Below are 24,346 nucleotides of genomic sequence, written 5' to 3'. Positions count from 1 at the left end.
GTACTCAAATAGTTGCTTCCTTGGAGTAAGTTGATGAAATTATGTCAAAAGGGGGCATTAGTAATTACTTCATCTGGCAAGCTCATTTTATTTAAGTTATACATAGAAAGCTAACAGCTTTTGTAAGTTCATGGAAGCTGAGAAGGAAATAAATGGGATCACACACATCTTTATCAGTTTCCATCACCACTTAAAATCAATTCACTGGACATAATTGCAACAATTCACATAAAAATATATTGTTCATTTTTTTAAAATAGAAAATACTGAGCCAGCCGGGCAGTAAGTGGCTCATGCCTGTACTCAGGAGAGTGAGCTCTGAAGCAGGGAAGTCCGCAAGAGTCTTATCTCCAATTAACCACCAGAAAACTGCAAGTGGTGCTGTGGCTCAAATGGTAGAGTGCTAGCCTTGAGCACCAAGAGGCTCAGGGACAACACCCAGACCCTGAGTTCAAGCCCCAGAACCAGAAAAAAAAAGGAAAGAAAATACTAAAACTTAAGTTTCTACAAAGTAAAAGCTTAATCATAACATTTTCCAGAAACTGCTGTCTTTTACTCTAAAACTAGTTTACTTTTTCCTACACAGTATCTTCCTAATTTCCACACATACATTTTTGCATAATCTGCACAAACATAAGCAAACATTTGTAACAGTTATAAAGCTTTTTCTGTCCTTTCGGAAAATCCACCTAAACAATAATCCAAGTAGCCAGGCGCGGTGGCTCACACCTGTAATCCTAACTACTCAGGAGGCTGAGATCTGAAGATCAAGGTTCAAAGCCAGCCCAGGCACAAAAGGACCTGAGACTCTTATCTCCAATTAACCTCTAGAAAATGGGAATTGGGGCTTGGCTTGAGAGTAGGTCAGTAGCCTTGAGCTGAAGAGCTCAGGGACAGCACCCAGGCCATGTTCAAGCCCCATGACCCACAAATAAAACAAAATAAATAATACGAGTGTGAAACATGGGGGCAAGAAAGATGCAACGACCATGTTACATGATGTTTTCAAATCTTCAGGTTCTGAGACTGGGCACGAAAATAGTCGATGTCGTTTTTCCCTTTTTAAAATATTAGTAGTACAGAGTTGTAGAGGTAATAATTCTGTAAGTCCGGTTATGAGTACAGTGTCACCCCAGCTGTTGTCCTCGCTCCTTCGGCCTCTATTCATATTGATTCTTAAAAGGTAGCAGGACTTGAGCTTGGCTGCTCGATGAATTAGCACACATTGTTGTATAAAATCTCTATGGGGGAAGTCCAGGATATGACAGCAGGGTTGACCTTTAACACTGCAGTTTTCTCTTCACCACCATCTTGGCTTTAATGGGAAACACACTTGTCATGCACAAACACCTGCCAATTGTGGAAAGTAAGGAGAGTGCTAGGGAGAAGTAAAAACTTCTCTCATCAGCAAATCAATTTGGGGCATGATATGAAACACTTTTTTTTTTAACTTCAATCTGGTTTTGAACAACCTCCAGACTATTTCTTTTCATAAAAAGTCAACTGTCCTGCCCTGTACTTAACAAATACCAAAAATGTAGGAAGAAAAATAACCCCACTAATGCACAAATGCCAGTTTGGATGCACACACCCTCTGCTTCCTACCATTTTTACTACAGAATTTTGAACTTCTCCCGACTTTGCAGCTCATCACACAAGCAGCATGCATCTACCTTTTGTATGCTCTGGGATACACTGGCAGTTCTCATTTTTCAGCCACTTTGTATCATCTCTTGGCTATAAGCCTATCATAAGGACTCTACTCCAATGATGGAAACATGGAGAAAACACAGACATGTATCATTCATGCTGACATATGCCACAAAACACTGTCCATTAATTAATCCACCTGGGGGGATCACCTCATTACTTTAATGAAAGATAGTTATGGCACATCTGCCATTAATTACAAGGAGCTCACAATGTTTCTTGAATCGAACAAAGCATTCTGCTTCATTTTTTTTTTTTTTTTTTGCCAGTCCTGGACTTGAGCTCAGGGCCTGAGCACTGTCCTTGGACTTTCTCTGGGCTAGAGCTCTACCACTTGAGCCTCAGCACCACTTCTGGCTTTTTTCAACATATGTGGTACCGAGGAATTGAAACCGGGTCTTCATGCATGCTAAGCAAGCACTCCACCACTAGGCCAAACTCCTGGCCCTCTGCTTCATTTTTATTTCAGAGGGACGTCATTTCTCCTCATGACACGTAGAGGAACCTTACACCTCCCCAAAGCTGATTCGCGTCAGTGACACTGTGGTTTGTCTATGGAAGGGTTGGGGTCTTGACCCCATCCAAGTTGGCAGTCCTTATACTTACTTCTTTAGTTATGATTAGGCATTATCCACAGTACTGTGCTTTTCTGATAATACCCACAAATGAGAAGAGCAAAGCCTTCCTGCATCTGCTCAACTTGTATTTGCACTGGTGAGTTACCTCATCACTCACTGCAAGGTGAAGATTTGAATTACAGCAAAACCACTAGCTTTGAAATTCATCTGGTGAAAAACATGAACATCTATATTCAGATGTCTTAATGTATTCTGGCAGCCACAACAGCATTTCTGCAGGAAGCTTATGATGAAGACATCTGGACACTTAGGGTCCGGAGGTCTGCTGTGTCCTCACGTGACAGGACTCTGTTCTCTCAGGTTCCATTTGTAATTATGCTAAATGCATTTTTGGTGGGTGACCTCATCACCTTTCCAGTTCTCACCTTCCGCATTCACCGTCTTAGGAGTTAGGATGTCAACACAGGAATTTTGGAGAACATGAGCATTCAGACTATAGTACCAGATATTTTAATTAGCATATATTATGTGAAAAGGTTTCATTGTAATATTTCTACATATACATATGTGTACTTTTATTGAATTCATTCCCTTGATTGCTCTTGATTAATCACTTTTAACCAATGGCATTTTGACTATTCTTTTTACATACATGTGTAAGAACTTCAACCACAATTATCCCCATTGCCCTTTCTACTGTCCTCCCCCTCCTGCTGCATCCCCACTCTCAGCAGTCCCCATTTTGTACTCATCTTTTCCTTCTTTCCTTGCTTGTCTAGATTTTGCATTTGAACAAGCCCATGTGCTATGTGCTATCTATCCTTCCCAGTCTAGCTGTTTCACTTAACATAAGTGATCTACTGTCGCATCTATTTTGCTACTGACAACACAATTTCATTTTTTTTCATTTTTCTCTTGGTTGTGGAGCTTAAACTCTGGGCCCGAGCACTGTCCCTGAGCTCTTCACCTCAAGGCTAGCGCTTTACCACTTGAGCCACAGTGCCACTTCCCACAATTTCATTCTTCATGGCTCAATAAAACTTCATTGTGGAAATGGAGATTTTCTTTATCTGTTCATCAACTAATGGGCAGCTCAGTTAGTTCCATCGTTTTTTCATAAATGAGGAAGACAAGTCCGTATTGAAGCCTTCTCATAGTCTTAAGCTTTCTTACAGCTAGAACATCATGAGTTTCCTTGCTATCACAAGACTATTTCCAATTACAAATGAAACTATCATGTCTAACCCACTTAATACAATTCCTTCAATACGTATAAAAAATAAAACCTCTCATCAGATATTACCACTGTGAAAGCAGAACACATTCATGACTTGGGTTGCTGTGGTTTCGACGTTGAAAGATTCCTTAGGGGTCCAGACGTGACAGAACTGGTCCTGGGCCCAGGACCAGTTGGGAGGTCCACGGAATGCTGAATGGTCTCTCAAAGGAGACTGTGAGATCCTGATCCCTTCTTTTTCTGGCTCGACCCCATGCTCCTGTCATGATGTGCTACCATCACGAGAAGCCCAAAGTGTAAGGACACTTGATTCTGACCCAGAAACTCTATCAAATTTTTTTTATTCAATTACTGAATTGTCTTTGATATTTTGGAAGGCTAATACAATATCAAATAAGGATTCAGCAGTAACATGGCTTGTGAGAAATTGGCAGGCTATTAGTATGCATGTTACTAACTTTATTTTCCAGGTTCTTATTTTTCCTATGTATCAATTCAAGAAGTTGCTCCATTCATTAAATTCATATACATGAAACTAAGCATTTGGTCAGCAGTTAAGTTTAAAGCAACTTGTACAGATAAAGTCAACAGTCCATTATAAGAGTATAGAAATTTTTTATTTTTAAATATTACAATTTTTAAAAATACATTTTATTTATACCAATACATGCATTTATTAGCTTATTAAATACTCTAGTTTTACATATTGGTTCATAAAACAATTACATACTTCTCCAAAATAATATAACTTTTCTTTACAACAGATAAACTTTAATATCCAACTCTGTGTGTCAAATCTCCGAAAACAACACAATAATGAAGAAATTATTATCTCAACTTCTTATGCAGAAACATTGATATAATGATACTTCTGTGCTCAGGTCCAACTATCCCATTATCCTAGAAGTTAGATGAGACCACTTGAAAACTAGTAGTAGAGCTCCTATTTAAGCCTTGATTTTGATCCTTGAAATGGAAAGAGAAAGGGGAAAGAGAAAAGGGAGGGAGGAAGAAAAAGGAGTAGGAGATGCAGAGGAGGAAGAAGAGAGAGAAAAGAGCAGAGGGATGGGGGAGGGGTGGACATGGAGAGGCACTGGATGAATACATAAGGTCTGAGTTCCCATGGAAACCTGGTCAAGTCAGATTTCCATTCTTATTTTGGGGTTCTGTTGAGAAGGCTACAGCATTTAGTTAGGAGAAACTGGATTTAACACCTGATTCTAAGGATACTAGTATGCTCTTGAGTAAACAGGTAAAAGTTGATCTGTACACTCCACCTAGAATAAATAATCAAGGGCTTAAATTGTGCAACATTTTTCAACCTTCTCCAGAGGCAACTCCACTTAGAGGTTTAGCTTAGAGATGCTACTTTTTGAATTTTTTTTTAGAGATGCTAACTTAATTGAACTTCTATAACTGATAAAAATGAACTAGAAAGGGGGGAGGGAAATGGGTACCAAGACATGTGAAAGGGTATCAATGTATGTGAATTAATGCACCTTCTATCTGGCAAATATCATGTAACCCTTTTACTAATTACAATAAAAAAAAACATGAGAAGGGATATCATCTGGTGAATATAATATAACCCTTCTATTAATTACAATAAAAAATAAAAGAAATAGAGCAATTAAGCAGAAAAAAATGAACTAGAAAAAAGTGAGAATGAGGATAAAGTAAAATTTTATTAACTAGGGCATAATTTTGTGGCTGGAAATCTGCTATTTCAAATGATTTAACCTCAAAGAACACTGAAATTGAGATTTGTGACATTTATAATCTCTCTGGTACTCTAGCAGTTTGTACTATAAATGTAGAGTGCTGAGTTCTAATCATTTGTTTTGCTTGGCATTGCTTCAAACTTCAAGAATTATCAACACAAACTAATATTTCACACATGTTACCTATGATCAACATTATTTTCTTTTAATTTCAATGTACAGATCCATGTACATTGAAAACAGTACTGTGTCAACAATTCTGTGTCCCATAAATTTGGACATACTAGCTATAGACTATAGAAGATACTCAACAAGAGAAAATAAGGCAGACTATATTGTTTTATACCTCACCTGTTCTATCAGAAGTTACTTAGCTTTAACGGAAAATATTTCAGGGCATTCATTTTTATTTTGACAATTTTTCATTTATTTCTAAAATTAGTATGTACTATTTAAAGAGTATTGAAGTCTCTAGAAACTAAAAAAGATATCTATATATAATCTCAGCATTTTAGGAGGCTGAGGCAGGAAGTTCAAGAGTTCAAGACTTACTGGCCTCCAATGGAGAGACCCTGTCTCAAAGAAAAAAAACCTTTAATTCCATGTAATTCCAACAGTAATTCCATGTCATTGTCTACTTCTCTTATAGTAAGACAAATTAATACAGTCTAGAACTGAACTGTTCATTATAGTAGCAATAGGCCTTACACAGCTAATGAACACTTTAGATAGGCTAGTCTAAATTAGCAAAATATATATAGCAGTGTTCAAAGAATCAGTATGAAAGAAAAATATATGCTACTCAATAATTTTACACTGCTTATATGCTAAGATGCCAATATTTGGGATATGTTGAGTTAAATATATTGTCAGAATTAATTTCAGCTATATATATATTTTTTATATATATATATTTTTTAATGTGGCTGGTAGGATATTTTTTTTTACCAGTCCTGGGCCCTGAACTCAGAGCCTGAGCACTGTCCTTGTGCTTTCTCAAGGCTAGAGCTCTACTACTTGAGCCACAGCACCATTTCTGGCTTTTTCTATGTATATGTGGTACCGAGGAATCCAACCCAGGTCTTCGTGCATGCTAGGCAAGCACTCTACCACTAGGCCAACTCCTAACCACTGGTAGGATATTTTATGTTACAGATACTTCCTCTTTCCTACTGCACTCCATAGTATAGCAGATTCAATTATGTGGGATATGAAGCCTACCCAACATCATGAAACATCCTATTACGATATTTGACTTGACACCATATACTTAATACATTAAAACAAAGATCCTGAACTTAAAAATCACACACACTCCTCAGATAAGCACAAGACCTATTATAATCTTTCTCAATATCTTCCTTTTCCTGGCAACCGGGATAAATTTGAGTCTTCAAACCAACAAAAAGATTTTTTTCCCCAGTCCTGGGGCTAGAACTCAGGACCTGGGCACTGTCCTTGGGCTTTTCTCAAAGCTAGTGCTCTATCACTTGAGCCATAGCACCACTTCCAGCTTTTTCTGTGTATGTGGGTACTGAGGAATCAAACCCAGTGCTTTGTGCATGCTAAGCAAGCACTCTACCACTAGGCCACACTCCTGGCCCCAGGGGACCTTTGAAGGTGACAAAAATGTTCTAAGACTGAATTGTGGGTGCATAACTTTATAAATGTACTAAAAACAACACTCCGTTATACTCTTCAGGTGAGTAAACTATATGATGTAAATTATATCTCAGGAAAGCTGTTTTTCCCAAGTGCATAGCTGAAGCCTAGTCAAGCTAATGAAGAAGCATCCAGAAGCTTCATAATGTTTCAGGTAACTTATACACAATATTAGTAAACTCATCCTTCGACCCAGTCTTGCAAGGAAAATGTTTTATGAAGATTATTTTACCTGCAGGGGGTCCAGGTTCACCTATTGGAGGTACAAACTGGCAAGGACAAAGTGAATAGGTTAGCGAGATAGGTGGCTCCTCTGTCTTTAGAGACCCCATCTCGGGTAGTACTAACCCTTACAGTGCTGTAGCTAGTCTCAACCCAAATCCTTTACCCTAGTTTTCCCTCCACAGCAGAAGAATGCAATATAGTGACCTTCTAATCTCCATGAAAAGAAACAAATGAAGGCAGACAGATAAAGTCTACCATTTAATGATCCTCACTGGATATTCAAAATTAAACTGTTTTTCTCTGTAGTAGAGATATCCAGCAACTCAGTTACAGTTAATTTAGAAAAGGATCAATACACGTAAGATAAGAACATGAAATTATTTGTGCATTGTTTCTCTCGGATCTTGAAACATTACTTGCCATCTAAAAACTATCAGTCTGTCCACCATGAACCTAGCAAAATAAACACGAAACAAGAGGAAAGCTTCATTTCCCCTCCCCCATTTTAGCAGAGTGAGTCTAAGAAGTGACTTACTCTTTCTTTACAGAAAAAAATAAAACATATCAAACCTTTAGGCACTTAAACTGTTATCTGAAACTATTACATATGTTTGTGGGAGTTCTTGGTGGTTTTCCTGCTTGTAACTATTTCTAGGACTCAACAAATATATACAACAATAAACAATACACAAAAACAGAAAAATCATTATAGTAACAGGAAAGAAAATAGCATGAACACTGGCATGCATTTCGGTGCATGTATGTATGTGTGCACAGAAGGTTCCACATATATACAAAGATTTTCAAGGACATATCATGTTGCCTCATGTTCTCATTTTGAAACCAGAGCAAGGTACTGGTGACCATGCCTTAGTCAAGAGGTTGAAATCTGAGGACTTCAATTCAAAACCAGCCCGGCAGGAAAGTCCTTGAAACTCTAATCTCTAACTAACCACTAAAAAGCCAGAAGTGGAACTGTAGCTTCACTGGCAGAGCATCATCCATGAGCAAAAAAGCTAGAGGACAGATAGCACCCGGCCTCCAAGTTAAAGCCTCATTACCAAGGTGTGTACACACACACACACACACACACACACACACACACACACACACACACACAGCCAGGAAGTTCATTCAAAAGCTAAAGAATGATATGGAATGCTAAAATCACTATGGAAGATTCACTTAAGGGATGATACTTAGGCATTTGAACAAATCTATGGATATATCTGTTATTGTTCTAGACAAAAGTTATGTAACAATCAGGAATGTTTATGATACAGTTTATACTGTCTTGTGAACTGGGTGGCACTTTTACAACTAAAACATGTACAGTACATTCATTGAGTTTGACTTTCTAGAGCTGACTCTCTGCTGGTGAGGAGAGGATAACACCACACCAGCTGTTTCCTGATCCTCAGACTGCTGTTCAGTGTCAGGTCACCAGGGCATAATCCATAGGTATTTATGTAATCATACTCATGCATAAATGCTATTTAATAGAGAGTATCAATATAAGAGCATGTAAACACATAAATATGCTTTTAAAGACATTATAAGAGAATGTTAAGTATCAAAATTAAATTATGTTCAGATTATATTCCATCCATTCTTTTTTCATTTTTGTTTTTTTAATACTTAAAGAAGTACAATTCAATAGAAGTTTATCTATATAAAATATACATAAGAACTTTTTATCCGAGATATCAGCAAACTCATAAAACATATCAAAGTAAAACTGAACATCTACTTAAAAACATTAAAATTTATAAAATATTCATAAAGCTCCTAAATAATATGAACAGCATAAAGCTTGTGCTTTCTTTGAATTCTTAGAAAACAAAATACTCAGACTACAGCACTATTCCATGTCTGTGAATAATCTGGGCCTAATTCTTGGTGGGTTTCTCTTCCTCTCTATTCTTAGAGGGGAAGAGAACATACCTAATAGTGTACAAATAAAAGTTGAGCAAAACTGAAATGCCCTCTCTTAGTTACTTACTTTAGTAAAATAAAATGTTCATGTACTACAAAGCCAAGAGCATCTGGAATGTCCTCGCAGAGGAGAGAAGAGGTTGATTTCTACAAGCCATGCATCTGATGGGAAGCTGCAGTTCAGCGGATTAGAGGAAACCAGTGTGAACACATTACTCCTTCTGTAAGGCTTTGCGTAAATCACTGTAGAAGTTGGCTAAAGTGCTTGCCATGGCCGTATCAACTGCAGACTGAGGGATCATTCCACGCAGATCTGTCTGAATATATCCTGTCAGGATACTCTGGCTTGGACTGTCCTTAAGTGGCACACAAAACCAACCGCAGGGATAGTTGTATCCTCGAACAAATTCTGATCTCTTTTCAGTCCAGTCAATACTTACTCCTACAAGATAATTTTTAAATAACACTGTCAATAGCAGCAACAAACACTAGCCTAAAACTCTCATCTAAAAATAAATTATACCCCGATTTCTTGCTGAAATGCATTGCTTCTTATCCATAAGAATGAAAATCCTTAAGAGTAACCATAGCAGAATTAAAACAACAACAGCAAAAAAAAAAATAGTGGCAGAATAAAAAAAAAAACAGATAATTACCAAGGAAAATTCTGACAGGGGATAGGAAGAGAGAAAGTTCTAATCCTTTCAGAAGAAATGACATCATGTTTGCCACTCTTGGAAACTATTAGTAAACTACAAGGTTTGGTTGCAGCAGTTATGTCTTAAGATGTCAAAAATCACATCAATGGTATATGACTATACTCCACAAACACCACCATAGTCAAGTTTGGTACTAGCTACTTCAAAATAAAAGTAGAGGTTTACCTAGAACTGTAATTTCAAGGGCACACTATATATGAAGCATTAATTTATATATATATGAAATATGTATATATAAATACAGACATAAAAGTCTGCCAATGGCAGTATTTTTTATTTTGAAAAAGAATACAACACAGCTTAACGGAAGTAAATATTTCCCGCATATATTAAATGTACTACACATACCAAGAAGCTGTTTTCTGAGAGTAGTTTTGAAAGAATTCACTTTATTAGATCCCTGTCTCAGAATTAGCCATATGTTACATTTCTACTATTTATGAACTACTGGATGCCATGTAATTGGAAATGAACCTGTATGAACAAAAAGCCTTCATCTGGGGGCTGGGAGTTTGGCCTATTGGTAGAGTGCTTGCCTAGCATGCATGAAGACCTGGGTTCAATTCCTTGGTACCACATGCATACAAAAAATTGCTGGAAGTGGTACAGAGGTTCAAGTGGTAGAGCTCCGGCCTTGAGAAAGTCCAAGGACGGTGTTCAGGTCCTGAGCTCAAGCCCAGGACTGGCAAAAAAAAAAAAGCATTCATCTGATTCATCTGTTCTTATTTACTAGAGTTTAGCATTTGTAAAGAAAGAAACATCATCCTCTTAGAAAACTCAAATGGACTAAAAGTACAAGGTTCTAATATTATTACCACAAGTTAAAAGTCCTTCTTTGAAGCCCACGGTGTAGGAGAAATCAACAAACTCTCTAGGAGAAATAATATTCAAAAGCTGACCAGCTGTAGTATACCGCATCACACAAGAATTCTGAAAATGAAGAAGAGAATAAGTAAGACAGGTATTAGCACCATATAAAATACACACATATATTATATATTATGAAAATATAAGAGGCATAAGTTTTTGGGTGTCTTAGATATGCAATAGAGGTTAATAACTAGTAATTAATTTAAATTAATAATTAATTTAGAGAATAACAGTTCTATATGTATGATAATAGTCTAGATAACTACCTATTTTCTTAATGCTTCAAGTAGTATTTCTATGCCTTTGTCTTGGATTTTTTACTTCATATTAATGGAAAACTTACACATGTTTACCCAGAAGCCTAAATATGAAAGTGAGTTTTGGGATTTTTTTTTTAGAATTTTAGATTTTAAGAGTCTTATAGTTTTACTGTAAACATGTGATTCAGATAGTAGGAGGTAGGAAGAGTAGGACTACTGTGACAAACTCAGTTCTAATATTCATTAAGATGAGAAAACATAGGCTTTTTAAAAGACAGCATAGGATTCCCCTAAGAAATCTTCACCATGACTCCTATTCTCAAAGCAATGACAACAAATGAATATCAACGTGTACAGATGCTCTTTTTTGTGCTATTTCTTTCCCCGCCCCCTTCTCTCTCTCTCTCTCTCTCTCTCTCTCTCTCTCTCTCTCTCTCTCTCTCTCTCTCTCTCTCTCTCTCTCTCTCTCTCTCTCTCTCCCCCCCACACACACAGACTCTAGTATTTCTAAATAGATACCTCTTCAAAGCGTTCCAGAACATCCAGAGAAGTCATTAAGCGGTCCCAGTCCAAACGCCAGGGCCCTGGGCGTATATGGTCTACGGTATCATTGACAATGGCATCTATAACACCTTGGGTTTTGTAGCTAGAGACGAAAATCAAGGTAAATGCTAATACCAAGAAAAGAATTACAGCCAGCCCTCATTGTCGAGAGCTAACACTGGAAGGAGGAGTGAAAATTAATTATTTTGAAATAGTTTGAATAAGTAAATCCCAACAATTTTTCTGTTAAATTAAGTGGTACTAAATTCTATCAAAATTTTCATGTTGTTAAAATAAAAAAGCTAGACTCAAAAAGTCAAATACTATATTTCTTATTATATGAAAAATATAGACAGGGAAAAAATTCAAAAAAGCATATGAAAGTAGAAGGGGAACTATTTGCGAAGAGGAAAAGAACTAGTTGGTAGTGGTGGGGCAAGAGGTGGTGAAAAAGGATGACTATGATTGCAGTACATTATACACATGTGTGAACATAGTAAAAATGAAGCTCATTATTTGGTTCAATACAAAATAAGTCACAAAATAAAACAATTGTGTAAAAAAGTCCTCAAATCTAATTAGCAAACAGGCATATACAATGTATCACCATAAACACAGGAAGTCTGTAATGATAATACAGTTAGACCCAGACTTCAGACTACTGCAGTGTTTCTCTTTATTTTGTGTATTTGTCTTTTTTTTAAGTAATCCTCAAACATACCAGGCCATGCAAATTTTAGCTTGAATTATTTATTTATTTATTTATTTTAGCCAGTCTTGGGCCTGAGCTCAGGACCTGAGCTCTGTCCTTGGACTTTCTTAAGGCTAGAGCTCTACCACTTGAGCCTCAGCACCACTTCTGGCTTTTTTTTTTCTATGTATGTGGTACCAGGCAATCGAACCTGGGTCTTTGTGCATGCTAGGCAAGCACTCTACCACTAGGCTAAACTCCCAGCCCCTTAGCTTGAATTTTAAAGAACTTTTTAAGTGTATAAATGGACCTTTCCCAAATGACCCAGTAACATTTAGGCATCAAACTCTAACACAACTCTGAGAGATAAACTTTTTTTTCACACTAGACCCCATAACACATTTATTTATTTATAGCAGAAGAATTTTTAAAAGATTTTATTAACATTTAGAGATTAACTTTTAAAATAAGTCAAGACAAAGGAACAAAAGACCCATGGGGGCCGGGAGTTTGGCCTAATGATAAGAGTGTTTGCCTAGCATGCATGAAAACCCAGGTTCGATTCCTCAGTATCACATACATAGCAAAAAGCCAGAAGTGGTGTGGATCAAGTGGTAGAGTTCTAGCCTTGAGAAAGCCCAAGGACAGTGCTCAGGCACTGATGTCTGCCCCCACAACTAGCAAAAAAAAAACCAAAAAAACAAAAACAAAAACAAAAAACCATTGCTTCCTTGATATGTGAATATTACATCCAAACAGTACAAGAGTGATGACTCAATATTCTGGTACCCAAGGCCAATTACACGGTCTTAGAGATATAAACATAACCACATAGACATAAAAATCTAAAATGGATATATACTCTATAGACATACTGTTATGTAGATTGATATGTATCTATGACATACAAACTCTTAGCTTAATTTTAATTATGTTCTAAAATCTATTTGGCAGTGATTGCATATGGAGACTCCCTTCTTGAATACTTGTTTGTATGACATTTGAAGTATGATGTAAAAATCAGTGTTAATAAAAAATCTTTTTAAAAAAGAAAAAACCTTTTTAAGTATAGAAAAATAGTTCTGTGGAACAGAGCACTTGGGAAAGAGCAGATGAATATACTGGAATTTGATATTTTCAAAGATAGTATTAGCTAGCTAGAGGGAAACATCTACTGCTCAATAAATGATGTTCAGATTCAAAAACTATCTTTATGGTAATTATCTTTATGGAGAGAATAAAAATTTGGATCATAATACATACCATCAATTAAAACAATTATAGTAAATATCTGTGTAAAATGTAAAACTTTAAAACTTTGGTGAAAAACAAATTCATGTTTTACTGACTTCCAAATGCAGGGGGATTTTTTTAAATAATAGGTCGTAGAAACTATAAACACAAAAACAAGTTGTTTAAGATTGGAAACCTACTGTCACACATGAAAAAAATAATTTTGTTGAACTAGCCATAGTCTGGAAAAAGGTATATGTAAATAAATACACCATATGATCTATTACAGTGGACATATAATTAGTCCATTAAACCAATGAAAACAATTCAAACAAAACATGGATAAACAGCATACTAAGACTGACTTGAAATATCAGCAAATATACTTCACTAGTAATTAAGATAACTAAAGCACACCAAGTAAGATATGGGATTACAGGGTATGATCTGACTCATATTCCTTGCATTAGCAGGGATTAAGACCAAAGGATGAGAACTCTTACACTGCTGTTTTTGAGAGCAATTTGTTTCTGTCTAGCAAAGTCAGATGATATTCATTCTTTCAACAAAAAGAAAATCATACATGTGCATAAGGAAACATGATTACTGTACTATCGAGAATTGATAATATCCCACTAACGAATGACTAGGCAAACCTGAGAGCATAGACAAAGACATATGATTCCACACATGCAATTATACAACTAAATCTTGAGGATACTTACTGAAAAAAAATATAGACAAATTACTAAATTAAGTATATGTGTGAACTATAAAGACTTTAAAATATTCATGGATATATTTAAATGTGTGTTCAAGTATGAAACAAAACTCATACATACAACTTTAAAATATTAAGTTACTTCAACAGAAGAAGAAGGGTAGATAAAGTAAGATAGCTAGGTTTCAACAGTGTCAGTAATTTTTTAAAGCATCTGAAGCTGTTTAGTCACTAAATTCCAGGAGGCAAAATTATCACCCCATCCTAAATCTACTTCCCTCCTATGTTCCAAAAAATATTGGTGGAGGTGGCACAAATTAAGCTAATATAGTATAAATCACAAATCTGGAATTCAACTTTGACTATTTGTTTTCTCTTGAGCCTATTTCTTTACTCAAAATTAATCAACCACCATGTTCTTATCAAGATGACATTCTACATGTAAAGCACTTAGAACACCATCTAGTTTCAACATATGTTAGTTTTCACTACCTTACCACCTCCGTCATGGTTATCACCACTAGACAACCAAGACCATCATTAAATCTGTTGTATACTTGCCTTTTCCAACTCCCAAAACACCACCTTAGTTTGAGCTCTCTATGTCCAAGTTAACTGAACACTTCATCAAATTATTTTTTTAAGACTCTGAAGAAAAAAAGTCACAGCTCACTACTTCTGCAATTTAGAGGTACTAGAAGAAGGTACTCATAGATCCCTGGGCTAACCTCTTTGTCAACTCTCTATGCTCATTTGCATCTTTCACAATTTTATTAGAGAAAACCCCAAACACTTAAAGACTGGAAAACAAGGATGGGAGTTAGAAGGCCAGAAATACTGAATTCCTTTATTTGGAATTCAAACACCCTTCAGACCTATATTCTGCCAGCCTCAAATTCAGTATTCCAGCTTTTGGAGCAGAAACACAATTTATATTTCCCTAAATAAAATTCTTAAACTATTGCTCATCTATGTTTAAGTAGCAAACATAACTCCTTCTACCTAGACTATGAACCAGTGTTTCATTTCTTAAAAAACATCATCTATCCTTCCTCTAAGCCTCAACATAAGTAGGAAAAGTCTCCAAACATCAATGTTTTCTTGGCACATTTTACACTTTTCAACTCCCACTGAGAATTATTGACCAAAAGGATACATTTCTAGACTTGCTTACAATGTTTAATCCAACCCCAAGTTTCTACTCCTTGTCATAAATATTGTACAGCTCATCCTTTTGGAAATGTTATCTATGACATAACATTTCAGAACATTCTGTATATACTAAGTGTGCCCAGTAGTTTCAATTTTAAAAAGGGCTGAGTCCTCAAGATGTGAATATTCTACTCTGATTACACAGACAACTGTGTCCACTGGCTCTTAAAAATAATATATTCTGACTGGGGTAAACTGGAATCTCAGTATAGCTTGATTTGATGGGATAAGACCACTGATGGAAAATAATTTTATGTATTTACTAATCATTTGTGCTTTTTCCTTTGAAAAGTATCAGTTCAGGATTATTGTTTATTAAATGGATAGAATTTTTTGTTAATTTAGTTCTTTACAAGTTTTAGATATTAATCTTTTGTAAGATGAATAATTTGCAAAAATGTTCTCCCATTCTGCAGGCTGTCTTGTCATACTATTGATTCTTTTGCTGTGCAGAAGCTAAATGTGGTAGAAAAGGAACACTTATCCACTGCTGATGGAAATGTAAACTAGTACAGCTGTTATGAAGTTCCTCAAAAAAAATTAAAACAGAACTTCTACATGATCCAGTCCTACCACTTGTGCAAAGTCAGCTTCTGTAGATATGGCGATATAACTATGTATACACAGGCACCGTCCCAGGTAGCCAAACTCTGAAACCAGTCTAGGCCCACCAGTGGATGGATAAAGAATACAGTGTTGGGGCCAGGAGTTGGGCCTAGTGGTAGAATGCTTGCCTGTCATGCATGAAGACCTAGGTTCAATTCCTCCATACCAAGTACACAGAAAAAGCTGGAAGTGGTGCTGAAGCTCAAGTGGCAGACCATTAACATTGAGAAAGCCCAACGACAAAGCTCAGGCCCTGAGTTCAAGCCCCAGGACTGGCAAAAAAAATGTAGTGTTGCTTAGGCATAAACAATAATTAACTTATGTTGTTTGTTGGACAATGGATAAAATTGAAGATCAAAATGTTACTGAGTCCCACAGGAAAAATAGCATCTATCTTCTCTCATTTTTTGAAACTAGGGGGAAAAACCCCAACTAAAACCAAGGTAATGAAAGTAAAAAGAGGGAAGCTATGAAGCAGGTGGGGAAAATGAGTAAAAGGGAAAGACAAGGGAGAAAAAAAGAGAGCAAAAGAGCCAGGAAAGATCAAAGCGCATCATATACTTATATGGAAATATTACAATGAAATCCTTTACTTTTTAAGTATCAATTACCATATGCTAAAAAATTATGAACATAAGACCTAACTAATGTTCAACAAAAACATGGAGATAAAAGCCATGTACAATATTGCTATCTACAGATGAATAGTCTTATGAAAAACATCTTACTACAAATATACATTTAAAGTTAAGTATATAATTGTGCTATATATGGTTTAATATCTAATTTTGTTCCTCATATATTATATCATTATAGTGTTTTAATATTATGCTATTACGATCTTTGAAAGGCTATACAATTTTCCATCACAAATGTCTCATAATTTAATCACTCCCCTATTACAGCTGACTCGGGTTGCTTTAGTTTTTAATATTCTAACTAATGCTGTGATGAAACAGCAAATACTTAATATCTGATGATTTCAAAATAAGTTCTTAAAATACAGACCAGACTACTACAGCAATAAAGAATATGGAATATTAGAAGGGCTGCAGACACCACACTAGGAAATTCAGATCATTTATATCAGCCTTTTGATATTATTAATTATGATCTCTTCACCGGTAAACTCAGTAAAGATATGGCCATTGTTTCAAGTCTCTGAATTTATAAAATCACTTTGCTTTTTGGAACATTTTAAATTACAAAAGCAAGAACTAAATTTTACTAGCAACCATCACTTAATATGGTATGTACAGTCAGAGAGCAATATCTTAAGAGGTATACAAAAATATAATAATTAACTTACAGATATCCATTAAATTCTTCTGAGGGTTTTCTCCAAACTGTTAGATCTTTCTAGAAAAATGAAAATATTATATGGTGATTAACTATATAGGTGGAGCTTTAGATACAAAACTGACCACTATATAAGTCTAGAGTACTCTTTAAAATACAACCATATAAAAGCAATCTATTCCATGAAAGGATCTATATTTGAATCTCTCCTTTTCTTCTTTCCAGGGCTTGAACTCAGGGCTTTGCACTCCTGCTCGGCCATTCCCTGCACTACTTTCATTAGTGGGGCAGGATTATTATCAATAAGTTTCTTTCCGTGAAATGACCACCAATCCTACTTGCACAAAACCCTGTTTGGCACAGACATTCACCCCATTCTGGAAATCATCAACCATTCATTGGCTATACCCCAAATATCAGGTAATAAGTAACTGAATTAATTTACCGTTTTCTTCGCAACTCGCCACTGATCATCTTCAATGCTATGATACTGGATGAGCGTGTTTTTCAGTTTAGTTGAAAAAGCAGCTACATCAGACAGGCTTTCCATTTTCTTCTTTCTGTTACAGAGAACAAGATTAGCACCATCATATACTGCTACAGATCCAAATTTGGTGTCACATTAAATTTCCCTGAGGAAGCTATAAAAATACCTACACTGAATCTCACTTCAAAGGAACAAATCAGAATATCTGAGAACAGGACCAGGGCAGAGACTCTTTCTGAAAGTTCCCAAGATAATTAACTTATACACATGGAGAATCATTTTCTCTTCCTGACAGTTACTAAAAATCATATAAAACATTAAGAGACGTAGAAACAGGCAAAGGAGATGTGTCCCTTACCTGTATACTACGGGTATTCAGATATTTGCCTAAAACCTCATTACTCCAACAAGTTCCAAAGTCCTGGACCCAGAAGCTCATTGAGAACTTCAGTTCTAGTGACATCTCAATTTGGCTCAAATCTCCTCATCTTCATAATTTACTGTGAGCCTAGGTCCTCAAATCAAAACACTTGGAATCATTCTGCATAGTAACAATGAGATTCCAATTCATACCGCCATATCCACTGCCCACAGTCATTTTCTAGTTCCACACAGTTTTTTTGTTTTTTACTGGCTATCACATAGGCCAAGCGTGGCACACCAACTTTGGATCTTTGTACTTGCTAATTCAAGACCTGGACTTCTATATACCCAATCTTAGCATGACTAATAACAACTCGCAATGCCAAATTCAATTTAATATATATATTCTTAATACACCCTTCTGCAACTCACTATTACGTCCTTTTATCTTCCATAGTTCTTATAACTGTCTTAATTTGTTTCTTTATTGCCATATAATTCTACTCTTTGACCATCTTTTTGTTTTCTTGTTTTAACTTTTTTATTGTAATTAATAGAAGGGTTACATTATATTCATCAGAGAAAAAGTGCATTACTTCACAAACATTGCTACCCCTTCTCATGCTTTTGTTCCCATTTCCCTCCCCCTGAATCTTTTCTCTTCATTACCACTATGCAGTTCTCGTCTAATATTTTATTCTGGCACACAGTAGGACCCTAAAACAATATGGAAATGGTTTGATTCCAAAGGGAGAATTATTTGGTCTTCCTATATCTTCTTTTGATATCAGGGCATTGATGTCTTAACATAATTTCTACTTTCCCAGTAAAAGCTTACACTCAAATAAAAGGCTATAGAGGAAAAACCTGCCTATTACTTGCCTAACAGGCAAAAAAGAAAAGATCTAACTGATATCTCAAATCTCAGCAGTAGATATAGCCATCAGATTCACTTTTGTTTTATGTTACCATACTTGTTTATAGATGTCAAGAGTTCAGGGCCCACTGCCAATTCAGATTCAGACAGTTTGTTCTGCGATGGACACAGAAAATCTAGGTCTTTTTTTTTTTTAATGTCACTGGTCCTACTGTCTGTCATCAGCTGGGGTTTAGAACTACTGATAGATAAACTAAAGGTGACAAAAAAACAAATTGAGGCTGTGCTCAATATTTACATAGCATAAGCAAAGCATGTTAGTTATTAAACTGATAAATAGTAGAATTATATAGAAACATGGGGAACTACACAGAGAAAATTCAACTGAAATAAAATTAGGATCCATACAAGCAATGTAAAAATGTTTAGTAAATGGAAAGAGGATGAGCTCATTCACAATTGTGCCTGTCAGGAAAATACCCTCTTTCCACTCAAGAGCCTGCCAACTTCACAGTCTGTACAAGGACCTTGTTCAAGGGTATGCTATAAACAAGTACATATTCTTGGAGAGAGAGTGCATCAAAGAAATTTATCCATTACTGGGATCATTATGATTAAACAACATTGTCTAACCCCAAAGGTCTCCTGCCAGCTTTCTGTGGTTGGCAGATAAGAACATTTATTGAAACTCTGACAGAAATCAAAATCAAGATAATGTGGAAAGCCACAGTTATCATAAGCAAACATTATCGTTTGCAAATACAGCATAGAAGAAATGATAAAAGCTACCTAGAAAGATGAGAATCTTACGTTTTAAGGAATTTATCTTAGTAAGTATTCACATCTACTAATGAATATGAAGTTAATACATCTTTAATATGGCTTGGAAGCCCTTTTGTGTGTAGTTTAAATCATTATTCTTCTCTAGACTACCCTAAGGACTGGGCTAGCAATCTACCTGCAGTGTGTTCTCAAAACTCCACCTGAAAATTATTGATTTATTTTATTCTCACATTTAACTATAACATTTGTACAGGAAGATACACAAGGCCACCAGTACAGGTGTTCAGAGTAGTCCTTACCTCTAATATTCAGTAGAAATCTAGTGAATGAAAAAGGGAAAAACGTGTACAGAGCTACCGTTATCATTTATGGAAGACCGCAAGGTAGCTCACATATGCCCAATTCTAGTACTCATCCTCATCTTCAAGCTTTTGAATAACCAAATCTCCCACTACCATTATATGCACAGAAATTTCTCAAGGGGTTATACTAAGTGTTTACCAAGTATCAGTGCATACAAGCATCTAGTAGCTATTAAAATAATGGAAATGGATAGAATCTGGTTTTTGTTCTTAAAGCTGATTCTCTTCTAAATAAACTTAAGTAGCAATAATCATAACAAAACTAAAATGTTAAAAACTCCTAAAACTTCTTCAAGGATGGTGAAGTAGGAGTTAGGAAGCAAATCAAGTCTACAACTGGAAAGCTCTCTTCTAATACATTAAGTATTTAACCAGGCAGGAAAATTTTGGCATAGAATGATTCCCATCAAGATTAAGGGGAAGCATAATTACTTTCTAAATGGCTGTGTGTGAATAGCCACAACTGCAAATCTCCACAGTCAAGTCAAGAACAAGCCAGGAATGAGGGAATGGAACTGGGTTTTGACATAATTATCCCTCCTGTAATCTTACCGACTCAATTATTTTATTCCTTTTGCTGACCTTCTGTCAGAGCACTGGCACCACTGAACTGTATCAGTCTAAGAACTCCATAGAAATTATATCATCTTGTCAGCACACAGCCAGTGCTGAGTATTGCTGACCCCACATTGCCTTCTGAAACAACCTTTACATTGTGTTTTCCACGCCTGTGTTTCTGAAGAACACTAGCGGTGATAGAGGCTTGCCATCTGAGTGGGCAGTTTTCTTGAAACTACATATGAGCACCAGAGTTTTCACCAGCCCAACTCCAATTATTCTCGAATATATGTCACAGTGAAATGGCAACAGGTTTTGGGGATGAGGGGAGGCTAGATCCCCTTAGCTTTTTCTCTCAAGGCCAGAGCTTTATCACTTGAACCTCATCTCCACTTCTGGCTTTTTGGCTGATTCAATGGAGATGAGTCTCATGTACTTTCCTGACCTAAACCTGGCATGGAACTTCAATTTTCATATCTCAGTATCCTGAGTAGCTAAAATTATAGGCATTAGCCATATGCACCTGGCTGTAGACTATCTTTTAAATATAGACAATAATTAAACATTATCACCTCTAACATATAGTAAAAGCCCTTGTAGCCTTCAGCAAAATAAGCACAGGGAAAGTGCCCAAGTCCTAAGTTCAGTTCCCATGGCTGGCGGGAGTTTAGCCTAATGGTAGAGTGCTTGCCTAGCATGCACAAAGACCCAGGTTTGATTCCTCCATACCACATACATAGAAAAAAGCCGGAAGTGGTGCAGAGGCTCAAGTGGTAGAGCTCTAGCTTTGAAAGTCCAAGGACCGTGCTCAGCCCTGAGCTCAAGCCCAGGGCTGGCAAAACAAACAAACAACACCCAAAAAACTATACTGATGTAGTCTAAGAATACATTTACTACAAAAGCTTAGATATCAAAACTTTTTAATTTCATTACTTGATAAGAGTTTTTGTATATATTAATACCTTCAATTTAACACAGTACAGGCTTTCCCCAAATGATGTGCAAACCAAGGCCTTCCAAATTAAAAGATCTTTTATAAGGTAAATTTTTTTTTTTTTTTTTTTGCCAGTCCTGGGCTTGAGCTCAGGGCCTGAGCATTGTCCTTGGAATTTCTCATGGCTAGAACTCTACCACTTGAGCCTCAGCACCACTTCTGGCTTTTTCTATGTCTGTGGTACCAAGGAATCGAACCTGGGTCTTCATGCATGCTAGGCAAGCACTTTAACCACTAGGCCAAATTCCCGGCCTATAAGGTAAAAATTTTAAGGTATTCTTTATTTCTCATCCTGAGCTGGTAATTTCACTTCCCAACTCAGTCATGAACAGTAGTTTCTCTTCTTTAGAACTGACCCTTTCAGGAGCTTGCTATGAATAAAACACAAAATACTGGCATTTGCTGGCAGTATAAGGATCCTCTGATACAAACAACACGCATATGCTAATGCTACCACCTTTTAATTTTTATAGTTCAAATTATGTTGCATTCCTACTAGTCTAATCATTTGGACATAGCAATCAAGCACCCAGAGCTCTGCTGGTGAGCTACAGAAGACTACACAACAATTTCACTAGCTACTATGTCATGTTGCAATGCTCTTAAAGGCTATGGGAAAGAGGAAAAGCAGGTAGACAGGATCACAAGACGAACAAGGAAGGGAAGATCATAAGGGAAAAATACAACAGTAACTGACAACTGTATTGACCACCTACTATGTGGTTGGTCTTTCTGATCACTACACGCTGTGTTATTTCCTTTAATCGCCATAAGTAACCCTAAGAGCTCCTCTGGTCATCATCTGGGTTTCACAGAGAGAAAATAGGAACAGAGTGTAAGTGACTTCTCCAAGATCACCAAGATTTAAAAAAAAGTAAAAATAAAAGAGCCAAGAATCCACCCAGAACTTCTCACTTCAGAGTCTACAGGTCAATCTTGGGAGTGAGGAGGCAAATAGGAAAGAATCCTGGAAGCTGATCACAAATAAAGAGATTTCAACATTTAAAGAAAAACCAACCAAACAACAACAAAGGAAAAAGAATAAAAACCTGACCCCACAACGTTAAAGCTAGTCCTAGTTCCTGAACCCCAAATCTCAGGTCATCTTTTTTTTTTTTTTGCCAGTCCTGGGTTTGAGCTCAGGGCCTGAGCACTGTCCTTGGACTTTCTCAAGGCTAGAGCTCTACCACTTGAGCCTCAGCACCACTTCTGGCTTTTTGCTATGTATGTGGTACCGAGGAAACGAACCTGTCTCAGGTCATCTTTAAGTGAGTGTAAAGTGGATGTGGGGGGAAGCAGTTACAGAAGTGCATCACGGAATTCCAGGAGGTAGTACGTCGAGGCCCTAGAGCGCGGCCTGCCCCCTTTGCCCCCCCACACCTGTCAAAACGGGGCGCCCCCCCCCCGACACCTATGAATCCACTAAGGACCAGGAAGCGCTGCGTCCTTCACAGGACTTCAGTAAAGTCTTCACCCCAGCCCGGACAGCAGGATCGCCACCGCCCCGCCTCCACCCGCTAGGAGAGGAAACAGGCCTAAAGCGTAAAGCGGTCCGGCGGGGGTCTACCCTGCAGGGACGGCGGGTCCGCCATGGCCCATGTCCACCACGCGCCCTTCGCCACGCCGCTAGAGGCAGCTTCCGGAAGACGCGCCGGGCGGGCTGCCCCGGACCTGCCGCGCTCCCCGCCGAGGCCGCCCTCACGCCAGGACACCGCACCTTCCATCCCCACTACGATACCTGAAGTTCTGCAGGAAGCCCGCGTGCGCCCCACAGACGCCACCCCGCCTCTGCAACACCGCTCCGGCGCAGTCCGCTCCTTTTCCCAGACCGCCGGGGCGGGGCTAGCGGCAGCCAATGGGCGTGAAGCCACTGAGAGCCTCAGCCAATTGGAAAGCAGCAAGCTTCTTCAGGTCAGGGCGGTTTGCATCCCCCTCCAAGCCCCGGCCACGCCACGCCCCCTCGTTTGGACCCAGGTGCCTGAGAAAACTGAAAGGTTGGCCCAGAGCAACGTGGCTTTTCTGGGATTGGCTGGCGCGGCAGCGTGGGGAGAGCTGATTGGTCGTCGAGGAATGGAATGATTCCGTGTGGGCGGGGGCTGGCGGGAGCCGAGCCAGAGTTCTAGGATGTGTGAGGTTGCCAATGTCTGGCCCTGCATCTGTCTGCGCGTTGGATTAGCTAAGAGTTGTGCAAGGCAGTTTTCGGGGAGAAATAACAAAGGTCGTGTGAAGGATTGTCAGGAGGCCAAACGCCGAACTGACTTGTAGCCCAATGCTTTTCGTGTCTTTGGATAGATGTTTCAAAGGAACTTTGAAAATAGAGAGGAGGTCAGGCAGATATAGATGCATTTAGCAACCTCGGTGTCTCATCGACTGAAAGGTGGAAAGCATTTCTTCCAGTGGGCTGCGAAGGCGCCCATCTGAATGGGCTTCCTAGCAAATCTAAACTGATCTTTAGGGTGTTGGAAAAGTATATCTACTAAGATAATGTAGCTTGAGAAACAAGAACAGGAAGGAAAACATTGCTACACTAGCCATCATTAGAATAGGACTCTATTAATTTTTAAATTAACCCCAGTAAAAGAATCACTAAACAGCACCTGATAGTTATTATTGGCCATTTAAAATACCTTTATTATTTACATGCAAAAGGAATAGTAATTTGTTTTATGAATCCTATGTGAGCCATTAGTGAAAAATTTT

General features: G+C 37.5%; 1 protein-coding gene across 2 annotated transcripts; it reads right to left on the bottom strand.

Moving 5' to 3' along the window:
- Positions 1-6,900: 6,900 nt before the first annotated feature.
- Stard4 (StAR related lipid transfer domain containing 4) lies at positions 6,901-23,554 on the bottom strand. Of its 2 annotated transcripts, XM_090331503.1 has the most exons (6): positions 23,385-23,554; positions 17,668-17,782; positions 17,233-17,282; positions 11,437-11,563; positions 10,603-10,717; positions 6,901-9,510 (listed from the first exon to the last, which is right to left on the bottom strand). In XM_090331503.1, exons 2-6 carry the CDS (start codon positions 17,770-17,772, stop codon positions 9,281-9,283), a joined length of 627 nt encoding a protein of 208 aa, XP_090187629.1. In that variant the 5' UTR covers positions 17,773-17,782; positions 23,385-23,554; the 3' UTR covers positions 6,901-9,280. The 2 variants fall into 2 exon arrangements, with proteins under 2 accessions (XP_090187629.1, XP_090187630.1); XM_090331504.1 differs by lacking the exon at positions 23,385-23,554 and having other exon boundaries at positions 17,233-17,278; positions 17,668-17,724.
- Positions 23,555-24,346: the final 792 nt, after the last annotated feature.

The sequence above is a fragment of the Megascapheus bottae genome, chromosome 4 (genome assembly GCF_031878675.1).
Source record: "Megascapheus bottae isolate mThoBot1 chromosome 4, mThoBot2.hap1, whole genome shotgun sequence".
NCBI lineage: Eukaryota > Metazoa > Chordata > Mammalia > Rodentia > Geomyidae > Megascapheus > Megascapheus bottae.
This window is presented reverse-complemented; position numbering and strand designations above follow the sequence as displayed.